The sequence below is a fragment of the Nicrophorus vespilloides genome, unplaced genomic scaffold, assembly GCF_001412225.1.
Source record: "Nicrophorus vespilloides isolate i.1.1-1 unplaced genomic scaffold, Nicve_v1.0, whole genome shotgun sequence".
Taxonomy (NCBI): Eukaryota; Metazoa; Arthropoda; class Insecta; order Coleoptera; family Silphidae; genus Nicrophorus; species Nicrophorus vespilloides.
This window is the reverse complement of record NW_017098811.1, coordinates 1,021-14,104: the sequence shown is the minus strand read 5'-3', so window position 1 is coordinate 14,104 and position 13,084 is coordinate 1,021. Positions and strand designations below refer to the sequence as shown.

Here is a 13,084-nt window from a genome sequence, read left to right as displayed (position 1 = left end):
CCGCCAGAGTGCTCTCCGCACCATTGTGAACTGTGTGCATTTCAGCTGTAACCTGTAACAAACACACACAAAAAAAAAACAGCGGTTTAAATTGTAAATAAATAACGAATTTGAATTGCGAACCGAATCAGCTGCTCGTTCGTTGACGGGGTTGGGGATAATTTAAGGTTCTGTTCGTTGAGGTGGTGCAGCCGTTTCAGTTTTATACCAACAAAGAGAGAAAGGATTGCTTGCAAACAATAACAGTGGGGAGAGGACAATGCAAATTGTAGACAACAGGAAGTACATACACGAGATAAGATTGGAACAATAATCATATTGTTAAAAATATGTCCGACGGTGCGGGTGGAAGCAAGGAGAGCTCTGTGAGTGAGTCCACCACTGCCGGTGGTGCTGGAGCCGCAGACAACATTCCCAGAGACTTCAGCAGGCTGTCGCTCTTCTCATCAACATCCTCTGCCTCGCAGGACGAACAGTTCTGCAGCAAGGGGCACGCAGAGCATAGTCTCTCTAGCATGCGGCACTTCCTGCAGGACGAGAAACTCTGCGACGTTGTGCTTGTCGCAGGAGAGAACGGTCCAACGGTGTCTGCCCATAAGTAAGTACCGAATATTCTAGAAGATTAATAAACGCTGACTGATCACCTTTATCCTTTGTTTAGATTGGTGCTCTCAGCTGCAAGCGAGTACTTCGCAGCGATGTTCACCGGCAATCTACGCGAATCTGGAGAATCCAAGGTGGTCCTACGAGATATTAATGGAGACGTTCTGCACGCTATCGTCAACTATTGCTACACCGGTTCCGTCGATATCCGAGAAGACAATGTCGAAACTCTGCTATCCACGGCTTGTTTGATGCAGCTTTCTGAGGTCGTGGAGGCCTGTTCTCGTTTCTTGGTGAACCAGCTGCACCCGAACAATTGTCTCGGCATCGCCGTTTTTGCAGAACACCAGAACTGCAATAGTCTTCTGATAGAAGCAAATGCGTACACTAATAGGAATTTCATGCAGGTTATCAAGAACCAGGAGTTCTTGCAGCTATCCGTTGATCAAATCAAGACTTTATTGTCGAGCGACGATTTGAACGTCAGTTCCGAAGAGCAGATATTTCACGCCTTGATGGAGTGGATCCAATACGATCCTGTTAATAGGAAGCCGAATGTCGGAAAGCTGCTAGGGCTTATTAAGTTGCCTCTTTTGGATCCGGCATTTTTAATCGACAATGTCGAGAGTTCGCTGGGTGGTTCCAATGCTGATTGTCAGAAACTGATTATGGAAGCAATGAAATGGCATTTATTGCCTGAACGACGATTGCAGATGGTGTCGGCAAGAACACGACCCAGAAAAGCAACATTAGGTCGATTGCTGGTCGTAGGTGGCATGGACAAGAACAAAGGGGCGATGACTATAGAAACTTATGATCCCCGAAGCGACGAATGGAAGGTGGCTCACGTGATGAATGGACGGCGTTTGCAATTCGGTGTTGCTCTACTTGGCGACAAGTTTGTTCATTTCCCATATATAAATTCAGTTTTCTATATATTTATTTTATAGGCTATTGGTGGTTGGTGGGAGGGACGGTTTGAAGACATTGAACACGATGGAATGTTTGGACGTAGAGAATAATATTTGGACGCAACTAACTACTATGAATACTCATCGACACGGGCTGGGTGTTGCCGTCCTGGGAGGTCCTATATACGCAGTAGGAGGACACGATGGGTGGAGCTATTTGAGCACAGTTGAAAGGTACGTGTTTGATGCGTATCGGCGAGGATTGAGTGTAACACTGATTTCAGGTACGATCCTATAACGCGTTCATGGAATTACGTGGCGCCAATGCGCTATCAGAGATGCTCAGCTGGAGTTGCCGTACTCGGCGGTAAGTTGTATGCGGTTGGCGGTCGTGATAGCACCTCCTTCCTAAGAACGGTCGAATCTTACGATCCGCACACAAATAAATGGACTGAATGTGGTCCCATGAATAAACGACGCAGCGGAGTTGGTGTAGCGGTCGTTAACGGATTCCTGTACGCGATGCGAGGACAGGACGCGCCTGCCAACAATCCATCTGCCTCCAGATACGATTGCATCGAAAGATATAATCCAGGTAAGTCTCAAAATCGTTCTAGGTTATATATAAATAGTTGATGATATATGTTATGTGTGAACCAGCGACCGACAGTTGGACCGTTGTTACTTCGTTACCGACGAAACGAGACGGCGTTGCAACATGCCTCTTCGGCGATAAACTGATTACTGTGGGCGGCTACGATGGCAACAATTACCTTCGCACCGTCGAACAGTACGACCCTAACACGATGGAGTGGATCACATTAGCTCAACTCGCAACAGGTCGAGCCGGTGCCTGCGTCCTACCCATCGCTAACCCGAAAGAAGCAGACTGAAACTTTTTACAGGCACAAAGGAGACATAATTTCAACAAAAAGAAAAACCTTCTGTGATTTACATTCTATTAATATTTATATTTCGAAATCAAACCCCAAATAACTTGTATTGCTCAAATTGACTATCCCTCCCCACTCTACTTTAGTATAAACAAAACAAAAATGACTGACATGATGTGAAAAAAAAGAAAACAAACGTTCCTTTCTATTTAATCCAATCATATCTTCTTAACTACATGTATTGTATTAATTCCATATTTAATCTGTAGTGTATTCATAATTATTTGTTACGATAGATTTTTGAAAACCGGTGAATCCCTGTGATTCATATATGTGTACGTAGTGTTTAGTACCCAATTTTCAAAAAGTATGAGATTCACCTTAAACTTGTGATAAATTCCTGAAATTCACTTTTAAAATTAAGTATACAATGATATATTTATGTATTGCCTATTATAAGCGAGTTTTATATTTACATTTTTCTCATATAAATATACAAATAAAATAATATAACCAATGTAATCAATTTAATTAAAAGAATTTACCTGCCTAAGATTTATTCTGAAAAAAATAACTATTAAACTTTTTTTATTAGCGAACGAATAAAGAACTGAAATTATTTCATAATAACAATAATTTATTGCATACATGAATAACATATAAACAATAGTCTATTGACCACAGTCTTTCCACCCTGAAATTATCTAGTTATTGTATATATTTGCATTGCCTAATTGTGATGTAATTAATTAGCATAGTCTTTCACCGGATATTTGTCTTTGTATTGTTCCACGTGTTTCTCCATTTGATCCATTTGTTCCCTAAAATTATAAGAATTATTTATTGTTTTTGTCCTTTAATGATAGCGTACTTCAAGTGGGTAGGCATAAATTTGTAAACGTCTTGGAACATTTCTTTCCAGTTGGGTTTGGGTCTCTTTTCAGCGGCAGCGAAGGAGGTCATTACGTCCTTCTTAACTTCTTCAAGCCATGCCTTTTCCTTGGTCTCATCCCAGAGACCTTTGCTCTCCATATGCATTCGCAACTTGTTTATGGGCGATTCCGTCTTGGACCAGTGTTCCACTTCTTCCTTGGGTCTGTACGCTGTGCTGTCGTCCGACGTGGAATGGTGACCAACCCTGCATTAAAAATATTTTAAGAAATGTGTCATGAATTTTTCGTTAACTACCTGTATGTCAAAGCTTCAATGATGACCGGTTTGTTTTCTTTCAGAGCGTATTCCTTGGCTTTCTTCGTGACGTTGTAGACGGCGAATACGTCGTTTCCATCAACACGGAGAGTGTGAATTCCATAACCAGGTCCTCTGGAAGCGATACCGTCACCGGCGTATTGTTCCCGACTAGGAGTAGAAATGGCGTAACCGTTGTTCCTGCAGAACATGATGACCGGACAATCAAGGGTAGCTGCAAAATTGAAGGCGGCGTGGGCGTCTCCCTCAGAGGCCGCGCCTTCGCCGAAATAGCAAATGACGACACGATTCTTGCCCTTGAGGGCGTAGGCCGCGCCCACTGCTTGCGGTAGCTGTGTGGTAAGTGGACTGGATATCGTGACGAAGTTGAGATCTTTGCTACCGTAATGCACGGGCATCTGCCTCCCTTTGCCAACATCATCGGTATTGCCGTAGCACTGGTTCATAAATTGGCTTAACTTAAATCCACGCCAAACCAGCACCCCCGTCTCTCTGTACTGTCCGTAGACAAGGTCCTCCAAGTCCAAAGCTGCCGCGCTTCCAATGTGCGTTGCCTCCTCGCCGTAACTTGTCATATAGAATGAGATCCTGCCCTGCCTCTGAGATTCGTACAAAATCTTATCCATTACGTTGAGCTTCGTCATGTCCTTGTACATTTTAGTGATGATTTCCTCGCTAAGCTTTGGATCCTGCTCCGAATGTATAACGTTGCCCTTCCTATCCATCACCCTATACACCGGAATTGGACCATAAGTTTTCGGCGTTAGGAATTCTAGTTTCTCCGTCCATGATGTCGCCGCTCCAGGAAACGTTGGCGAATCATTTGAGAATGCCTACATGTACAGCGTTTATGAGTAACAATATTTTAATACAAGATATGCTAAAATAACTTTGCATAATATAAGTTATGTAATAAATTTTAATTTATTAAGCGTTTAACAGTCGGTTGTAGATTTACAACACATTATATATGTTAAGATCATAACCTCAAACGTACAATGAATATTAAATTTAGATTTATTAATGAAAATAATAATCTATATTTAAATTGAAAGTATCCTAAAAACGAAATAAACCTCAAAACATCAATTTTCAATATAGAATCGTCATTATACAATATGTTACTTATTAGGTTAAGTTGCCTTAGTTTATAAATGAAATACCTTCGCTTGGTTCCTGCAGGCGATCCTCGTGAGAGCCCTCAGACTAATTTTGCTCAAAGACATGTTCCACGGTTTTTCTTGTTTCACCGTATTCAATTCGAGTTTTCCCGGGAGGTCTCTGGTATTCTGAGAAACGGATAGATTCAGGACGGCTGACCTCTAAATTATCACGCGTTATATTATTTCCATTCAGATTTGCATAACGCGAAAGTTCCCATGATTACGTCGATTCTTATCAGTGATTGGTCAAGCTTGACCACAGTTCTGACACGAAGTACTTTTGAGTATTTAATTATGTGTTATTTATATTTAATTGTTTTTTTTTGTAAATAAAAAAATAGAACTCCTTAAGACTGAAGTTTCTTACTTCCACTTTGCTAGTTAATTGATTGATTGTAAAAACAAAACAGTTCAGTCTTTTCAAAATTAGTTAGATTATATTTTAACTGAAGAAAAGCTGCTTGTTGTATATGATTAAGTAGACAAGAAGTTTCGTACAAAAGGAAAATATTTGTTTATTCAGAATGTTTGATTTGCTTGATTGACAATTACTACATTGTATAGATTCAACAACAGATTTAATTTGTTTGTGCCCCGATAATATTTACATGCGAAATAATAGGAGGCTTAAATTAGACTTAACATAAGGAAACATTTAATGGAAATAATAATAGTAGATCACAATTCTTTCATGTCTTATTCACTATATCTAGACCAGAGGATAACTGGAAGCGGTGGCGATTCCGCAATGGTTATCCTTGTTCCTGGCCATCTTCACGTAACCCTTATCACCCCAGGTGTTGCCCCACGAGTTCTTGACCAACCAGTAATCTTGACCCTTATCATCGGTGCCGTAGCCTACGAGTAGAACGCCGTGGTCGAGGTTCTCCGAACTGCAGCTGGGCTCAAAGTAGACACCCTCCGAGTACAATTGGAACGATTCGTGACTGGCGTCGATGGCAACTGAGATAGGTCCGACGGTAGCGAGTGCGGCCAACAGTTTCTCCTCACTTCCAGATTCGATGTCAACGTATCCCCTGTCAGTGGCTCCAGAGTTTTTGGGATTGTAACGGCAGCTCTCGTCTTCAGCATCATACGGATAGGAATTCTCGGTGTCGATGCCTTTGTTATCTTTCACATATTGGAATGCGTAATCCATTAGACCGCCGTTGCATCCGTTGTTTCCGTAGCGACCGGAACAATCGATGAGGTTCTGCTCGCTGAGCGACACAAGTTTTCCGGTTTTCCTGAAGTGTTGACCCTCCAAAGCACCAGTCTGAAAAAAAGGCAAAATTAAAAACTGACCGACTCGTCGCATATAGTGCTTTGCTTACGGAACTGAAGGCCCAGCAAGAGCCGCAGTGACCTTGATCCTTGACTTCGGTGACTGCACCATCGTCCCTCCAATCAACCTCCTTGGGCAAAGTGATGTGAGCAGGTGAAATGTATGTTGCGCCCTTTTCATTGAAGCCTTTGTTCTTGAGGAGGCCGTTGGTGCTGCGGTTGTATCCGTTTACGGTGTGCACGAACTCGTGGTGAAGCATATCGGCCCACTTGTTCAGGCTCAACTTGTAGGACACCATGCCCATATCGTACATCTGATTGTGCTTGGCTACCTTGTGCGAGTTTTCCATGAAGATCTTCATCCTGAACTTCTCTTCAGTTTTGCTCTCATATTTTTTCGAATGACTCAACTAAAACAAGAAGCATTAAATGCATTAACACATATCCATAAATATCTTTTTCGGTTATTTACCTTGAATGAGGTCCATTGTTCGCCAACGAGATCAAAGAACGAAACAGCCTGGGCGACGGCAAGCACAGCTGCCAATAGCAAGAACACCTTCATGGCTTTAGATCTAAATAACAAATTAAAATATTTAAAAAAAAGTCGAAAATAACATATATCTAAATATAAATAAAACCAATGTATTACAGAGACACTACATTAAATTGTTAATCCTAGACAGTACCGTTAAATTATCGTAGTGTAGGATTAAAGAGAAGCGGTTTTATTCTATTGGATGAATGCGGAAAGCTTCACAAGGTCACATTTGATTATTTGTTTTCATTATAAACTCATGTTTTCAGTTATAAATAAATATTTTTTTTTCATTTTCTTTTTATAATAAGGAAAAAGTACATTATTTGAATAACACATAAAAGCGCTTTATATTTTTTATAAATAAAATTGTTTTGTTTGGTAATAAATTAGGATAAAATAAATCCGAAGAAGTGTATAAATTAAATAATTAAGGTGCAAATTTAAATGAACGAGAAGCAAATAATAATTATGATTGAGCAGCAAAAATGAAAACAAAGAACAGATGAGTAACGCGTATGCGATGTTACATCATCGTTCTGCGCACAAGTTTCTATCGCGTTCGTTTCAGAATAGAGCGAAGTGGCAACTTGAGACAAAGGAGGAAAGAGAAACAACAAAAACAAACGAAACGGTATACAAACGGCTACTCAAAACAACGCAACGAGTACACTTAAGAATATACGACTCAATGTTTTAAATTAGTACATTGATTGGTTGTTAGAAATTATCATAAAGCATTTTCGTTGGGACCTTGGAAACAGATTTCCTTAGAAAAGTAATAAACTGCTATTATGGTTTCCAAAGCGTAGATGATTCAGTTACAAAACAAAAATTACATTGTGAGTCCATCAATAACAATAAACCGATGCCTCTGCTATGTACCTGCGTTTTTATACCTGTCGATGCACGCAGGTGCGTTTCTCTTCGTAGGTATAATTTGGTGAGTGGTCCGATTTTATCGCTGGAAGCAATAATCTCGTTTCAAGGGTCACGAAATATGACTTCCTCTGGATATACTTTCGAAGAGTTGAACGGAAAAAAAATGTACCGTAATAATGATTGCTGCGCAACTCGTTTTTGCTTTGTGCCAAATATAATAATAATATGACTTGCAAATGTACGCTTCTGCACCGGAAGAGACACAGCAAAACAAAAACAAATGAACGAACAGTGCTGCACGTATTCTCTATGCTTGATAAGAAAAAGAAGTTTTTCTAGTACTCACTTTATTATTGATTTTCTTGGGCTCCTCTGCGATCTGAACTCGAGCTGTAGTTGTGTATGACTGCCAGGCGAGATTACTGCGCTAACTTTATAACTGTTGGTTTCCCGTTCTCTTGCGAAGCCTTTGATGGATGGTTGATGATCATATGACTATGCTGGGTACACCAATCGTACGATTGCGGTTGTTCAAAGAAACGGATGGTGCGCGCGTTCCTCCCCCATTTCTTCATCCCCACTTTCCATTGTTCAATAACTCCCCTTTCTTTTCGGGTTGTTTTTTTTTGTGAACGAAAATTTCAACAGAAATACAAGTAAATAAAAACATTGGAAAATCCCGATTGAAATTTAATTACGAAACGCCCCTAATGATTGCTACTAAATACTAAATCTTGTTTTTACCGATAACTAAAGTATGATGTAATTCAATGTTATTGTATTATTGAATTATGTATGTTATAAAATTTCCAAAAAATATATTATTTGAGGACATATAACTGATTTATTCATTGTTTGTTTACAAAATATTTAAACAAACAGCTGAGTAACGTCTGCAAAAACGAGTCTGCTGATGTACCGTACTAATATTTATTTAAGGCTAAAGCTGCTTCCGATAATAAATATATTTTTTTTACAAGGTATTATCACAATTGTCAAACGACCAGTATCTATGAATGTGAAATTTAATATTTTAATCTACATGAATAATATCGTTATGATGATGATCAAAGTTCCATTGTTTTTAATCAAATTCTTTAAGGCCAACTATTTTTATACTCATGTCAATTGTTAAGGTTATGACAAGCTGAAATGTTTCTATGGAAATTTGCGAGTTTTGGTAAAATATGAGAAAATGTAATGATATAATTTTATTATTATCCTTAAAATCAACAAAAATATGGTTTAAGTTCACCGGTACCGGAAATGGCGTATTAAAACCAAGGTAACTAAATCGACCCATTTTTTTACGATGAACAAATAGTCGTGTCTAACAGTACGTTTGGATAATAGAGATTACTAAAGACGAATAATTTATATTTGGACGTGCTCACTTCTTAAAAACACATCTGGACAGAGCGAGCGAACTTAAATTCAAAAAACTCTATTGTCTGTTCATAATATAAAGTAAGCTTCAGCGAGTTTAATCGAAAAACTTGCAAACAAAGACGGTATTCTTTATTCAAATCGTTTTGCTTCTTTAAGTATTATGGAGTGACGATTAACAGCGACAAGAGATATCAAGTTTGTGCTATTAAGGAAGCATATTTTTATTTTTCTTTGTTATTGAAGAGCAAGCAGACACGTGCATTAACTCGCGTTCATCAAACTTTCCCCACTTCAATTTATATAAAGAGAACTATTACATATTATAAGTCGGTTCATAATAACAGAAAATATAGTCTTAATTCAATAGCACAAGTTCCCTCTAGAAGTTTTCTAAACGTTCGCTACTTTTTATCACATAAACAAATCGTATCGTATCGTTGGTCATCAAATAAAAGCGAAAAACTGTAGTTTCTCATTCGATTTGAGACATAAATGACTAAATGAAATGAAAACAATTTGACATTTAACAATATAAACAAAAATGCAAACTCGTGTAGATTTCAGCAAACGTAGCCTGTTTAAAATATTAAAGCTGACCACTAATTATTTGATAATATATGTTGCTATGCTACAAAATGTATAGAAGAACTAAAGTTGTTCAGCTCTGAGCATCGAAATAAGTCATCAATAAGTGAATTATTATTATTAAGTAGTATTATTTTAAGTTTTAAAGAAATAGATACTTTTCTATTAGCAGATGTGCTAGGTAAAAAGTACATGACATTTGCCCCAATTTTGTTTCTTAGTCTGAATCAAACGCAATTTGAACTCCATATTTTATCATATTTTGTAAATTGTGACCTTTGATTCGTAAACATTGAAGGTCATTGAATCGGTCATCAACAGTATGATAAGTATAATACAAAAACAATAGTTTTGTTAATTGGTGTTATTTATTAATTGTAGATACAAAACTAGTTGCAATTCAAACACTAATGTTAAAATACTAATGAAAAAAGTAAATATTTGTACTAATTTTGAAATTAGTTTCATTAAAATTTAGTTCTAATTTTCAGCACCGTGTATTGCTATATTTATGTGTATATTTTATTCTTCAATCCTATAGTGCAATTTGATAAAATATTACCGAAAACATTTTGTTTACATACAAGACAAGGATGAGATTAATATTCAACTTTGTAACTAGGAAGTTTTTCCTTTAATCAGTGTATTGAGAACTCGTGTCATAATTGTTGACCAATTGCAGGCGGAAGGAGAAATACGAAATTCGTATTTGCGTCTTCATTGAAAACCAAAAATATCGCAAATTGTTGCTCATAATAATAATAATAACAACAACAAGAACGCACATTGAGCAAACAAAAATCTCTAATCAAATAAGGTCAAACGAACGTTGCAATACGTTACTGATAATGGCACATCTTCTATTTTTTTTTGACGATTTTATTTATTTATTTTTTGTCTGCCTGGATACACGATAACAAATGTTGAATCTACGAAGAGAGAGAAAAACTGGCTTCTTTTTCGTATACCTGACAACAAAGACCTTTTCTTGAAGTAACATACAATTCCTCACGTTTTAAAGGAAAGTACCTACCTGTGAGCTATTATATTTATAAATGAGGACCAAATCTGTCGTACTTGTTTGTACATTCTAGTGACTGCAACTAGTTCCTTTTTTCGAGAAATAATGAAAACTTAAGGTTTTGAATCCGATCATGCACATATCTGTGAAATTATTATATATTAATTTTGTATATAAATTAAACACAATTTAAGTAATTTATTATAAAGTTATTCCATAATTTGGAAACTGTCAAAGTTTTATTTCTTCCAGCAAACACAACTTTCAACCATTGGATCAAAATTTTGTTTATTTGCAATGCATAAATATTGTTAATAATCAAGTTGCCGTTGGTATGGGCAATCCAGCAACATAACATTTTTTTTAAAACAATATTTCAACTTCTTTATTATAATTATATAAAAATTATTTTAAGGTAACATAAATATGAGTTTAAAAAAATAATGCGATGATTGTGATTGATGTTTTTTTATTAATACTTTTTATAACATATATAAAAATAGTTAACAATAATCTTAAATCACCGCTTTCTGATATATTTAATCGATTTCTTGTTTTTCGTAATAATAAGTAAGAATTAGGATAATCTAGAAATAATGGTTCGGAGATATTTATTAATCTGACGTATTTTATATGAATATCTTTGCAGTTCCATAATTTGGTAAATCCACATGTTTGAAAACTTTCTAGATTCCAAATTCTTATTTAGTTCAATTACTTCTTGTTACAAGGAGAAATTAATATCGGATCTTCTAAATCCGTAATAAAGTGAGTTGATTGTTTCAACATACAGTTGCATTAAATTTTCAAATAAAAAAACTTTTAGTTCCTTCTTCAAAAAAGCATTTTATTTTCTTTACGAGGAACGTACATTATTTTTACCTCTGAAATCGAAGTATATTTGTAATTAATTTATTTGGGTGGTCGATAGCCTTTCAACTAAATGTTAGTTATTTAGAATTATATTTTTCTAATGATGTTTTTATTTTGTTATATTTTCTGGTCAATCAATGATTATTAATTGATATCTCCCAAGAATAAATTTTCATGTGTTATTTACAGGGTGGCCCAATTTAACTGCAACTTTTGGAAAACAATTAAATTTTTCGAATTCATTTCATATTTTCGATTTAGCGCGAACTATGGCTCTGAGTTAGTCTACAAGCGAGTCGCACGCTGTACGAATGTGAACCTGCGGAATCTTCCTCCATTCACGAAGGAGGGCTTTCTTGAGCACAATAACATTGGTATTTTTTTAGAGTTGAAATTGATGCATTATGTAAAATGCACCATATCGAGAAGTCGAGCAGATTTGCCTCTGTACATTTCCTAATATCTATATTTTTCAATAATGGATTTCTCCAATGTGTACAAGTATACATTTCATCCAAAAGCTGCATAAATATAGAACTCAGATGTACAAACAGTGAAAAAAATATAGGTAAATAATTTCGTGATAAGTTCTTACAAAAATTACTTTTAGGGCAAAAAAATACAACATTCCGTTTGTGAACGTCTTAACAAATGGGATTGCGATTACGCAAGAGAGTAAATATTTAAATTTTGACCGACTGCACGCACTTCACACAGATCGTTCCATTATATTTATGTTTCCTTCTTTGATTTTATTTTGTAAATGCAATAAATAGACCATAACCGATAATGTTAAGCCGTAAATCGTTTTTGTTTTCTTATTTCCTCTTGGAATACATGAATTCTACGGAGTAACGATTTGCTGATGTACTTATAAATAAATTAAACGCAGTGAGTAATGATATCATGTGAGTTGATTATTGCTGTTAATTCGAAAACATATATACTGAAAAAGTGAGATAATATAATCGTTTATTATTCGTAGTATTCGACTACTGAAATGCCAACTAATAATATAAAGTGTTAATCAACATTTGTTTATTATATTCATCATTGTATTTATACAAGAGAAGCCATCGTCAGCATGAATAAAGAACTTATATTATATAGCATAAATAAATTAGGACACAATATTAAGTTCTTGTCATTAGATATAATTTAATTACATACACAAATTCATATTAATTTATTTTTTTGAAAGCATTTACAAATCATATTATTTTGTTTATAATCAGTTTCAAGGAATACTTACGAGAATTCCGTTGAATAATGAAAATAATCTACTACTATTCTTTGTTATTAAAGTTCATTTTTTTACTGATAACGTACTGCAATTGCGTTTTACAAGAGTATTGCTATTTCATCTTCTCATTACACAGCATAATCCGTTCCATATAAACTAATGTAATATATGATAATGCGTTCCATTTTGCGAGTCATTTTTCTTTCAATTTATTTTGCTCGTTAAGCGAGGTTCCACTGCATACATAAAAGTTTAATAGATAACTTCAACAAGTTCTAAAGTATGTTCTGAAAGTACTTTATGCACATTATGATTACTTTAAGTGACTTTTAGGTCAAAATATTAAAACAATAAAAGCTTATAGCGTATTAAACACCGTATGCATACGACAGATTAATAAAAGTATTAAAATGAATGGACAATGTAGTTGATAGACGCAAATCTCTGTTAGATACTTTTACTTAATCACATTTCAAAAAAGTATTAATTC

The 13,084-nt window shown here is 35.9% G+C and overlaps 3 protein-coding genes across 3 annotated transcripts; 1 reads left to right on the top strand and 2 right to left on the bottom strand.

The window, feature by feature from the left end:
- Nucleotides 1-34: 34 nt before the first annotated feature.
- On the top strand, nucleotides 35-2,594 carry LOC108563265 (kelch-like protein 5). Its single transcript, XM_017921890.1, has 5 exons — nucleotides 35-598; nucleotides 662-1,501; nucleotides 1,554-1,748; nucleotides 1,799-2,109; nucleotides 2,175-2,594. The coding sequence occupies exons 1-5, from the start codon at nucleotides 330-332 to the stop codon at nucleotides 2,405-2,407; spliced, it is 1,848 nt and encodes a 615-aa protein (XP_017777379.1). The 5' UTR covers nucleotides 35-329; the 3' UTR covers nucleotides 2,408-2,594.
- A 430-nt stretch (nucleotides 2,595-3,024) lies between these two features.
- LOC108563261 (2-oxoisovalerate dehydrogenase subunit alpha, mitochondrial) lies at nucleotides 3,025-5,006 on the bottom strand. The gene is made up of 4 exons (XM_017921887.1): nucleotides 4,780-5,006; nucleotides 3,596-4,449; nucleotides 3,279-3,545; nucleotides 3,025-3,228 (listed from the first exon to the last, which is right to left on the bottom strand). The coding sequence occupies exons 1-4, from the start codon at nucleotides 4,840-4,842 to the stop codon at nucleotides 3,153-3,155; spliced, it is 1,260 nt and encodes a 419-aa protein (XP_017777376.1). The 5' UTR covers nucleotides 4,843-5,006; the 3' UTR covers nucleotides 3,025-3,152.
- A 334-nt stretch (nucleotides 5,007-5,340) lies between these two features.
- Nucleotides 5,341-8,002, bottom strand: LOC108563264 (cathepsin L). Its single transcript, XM_017921889.1, has 4 exons — nucleotides 7,830-8,002; nucleotides 6,536-6,638; nucleotides 6,114-6,473; nucleotides 5,341-6,055 (listed from the first exon to the last, which is right to left on the bottom strand). Exons 2-4 carry the CDS (start codon nucleotides 6,626-6,628, stop codon nucleotides 5,489-5,491), a joined length of 1,020 nt encoding a protein of 339 aa, XP_017777378.1. The 5' UTR covers nucleotides 6,629-6,638; nucleotides 7,830-8,002; the 3' UTR covers nucleotides 5,341-5,488.
- Between the last annotated feature and the right edge of the window lie 5,082 nt (nucleotides 8,003-13,084).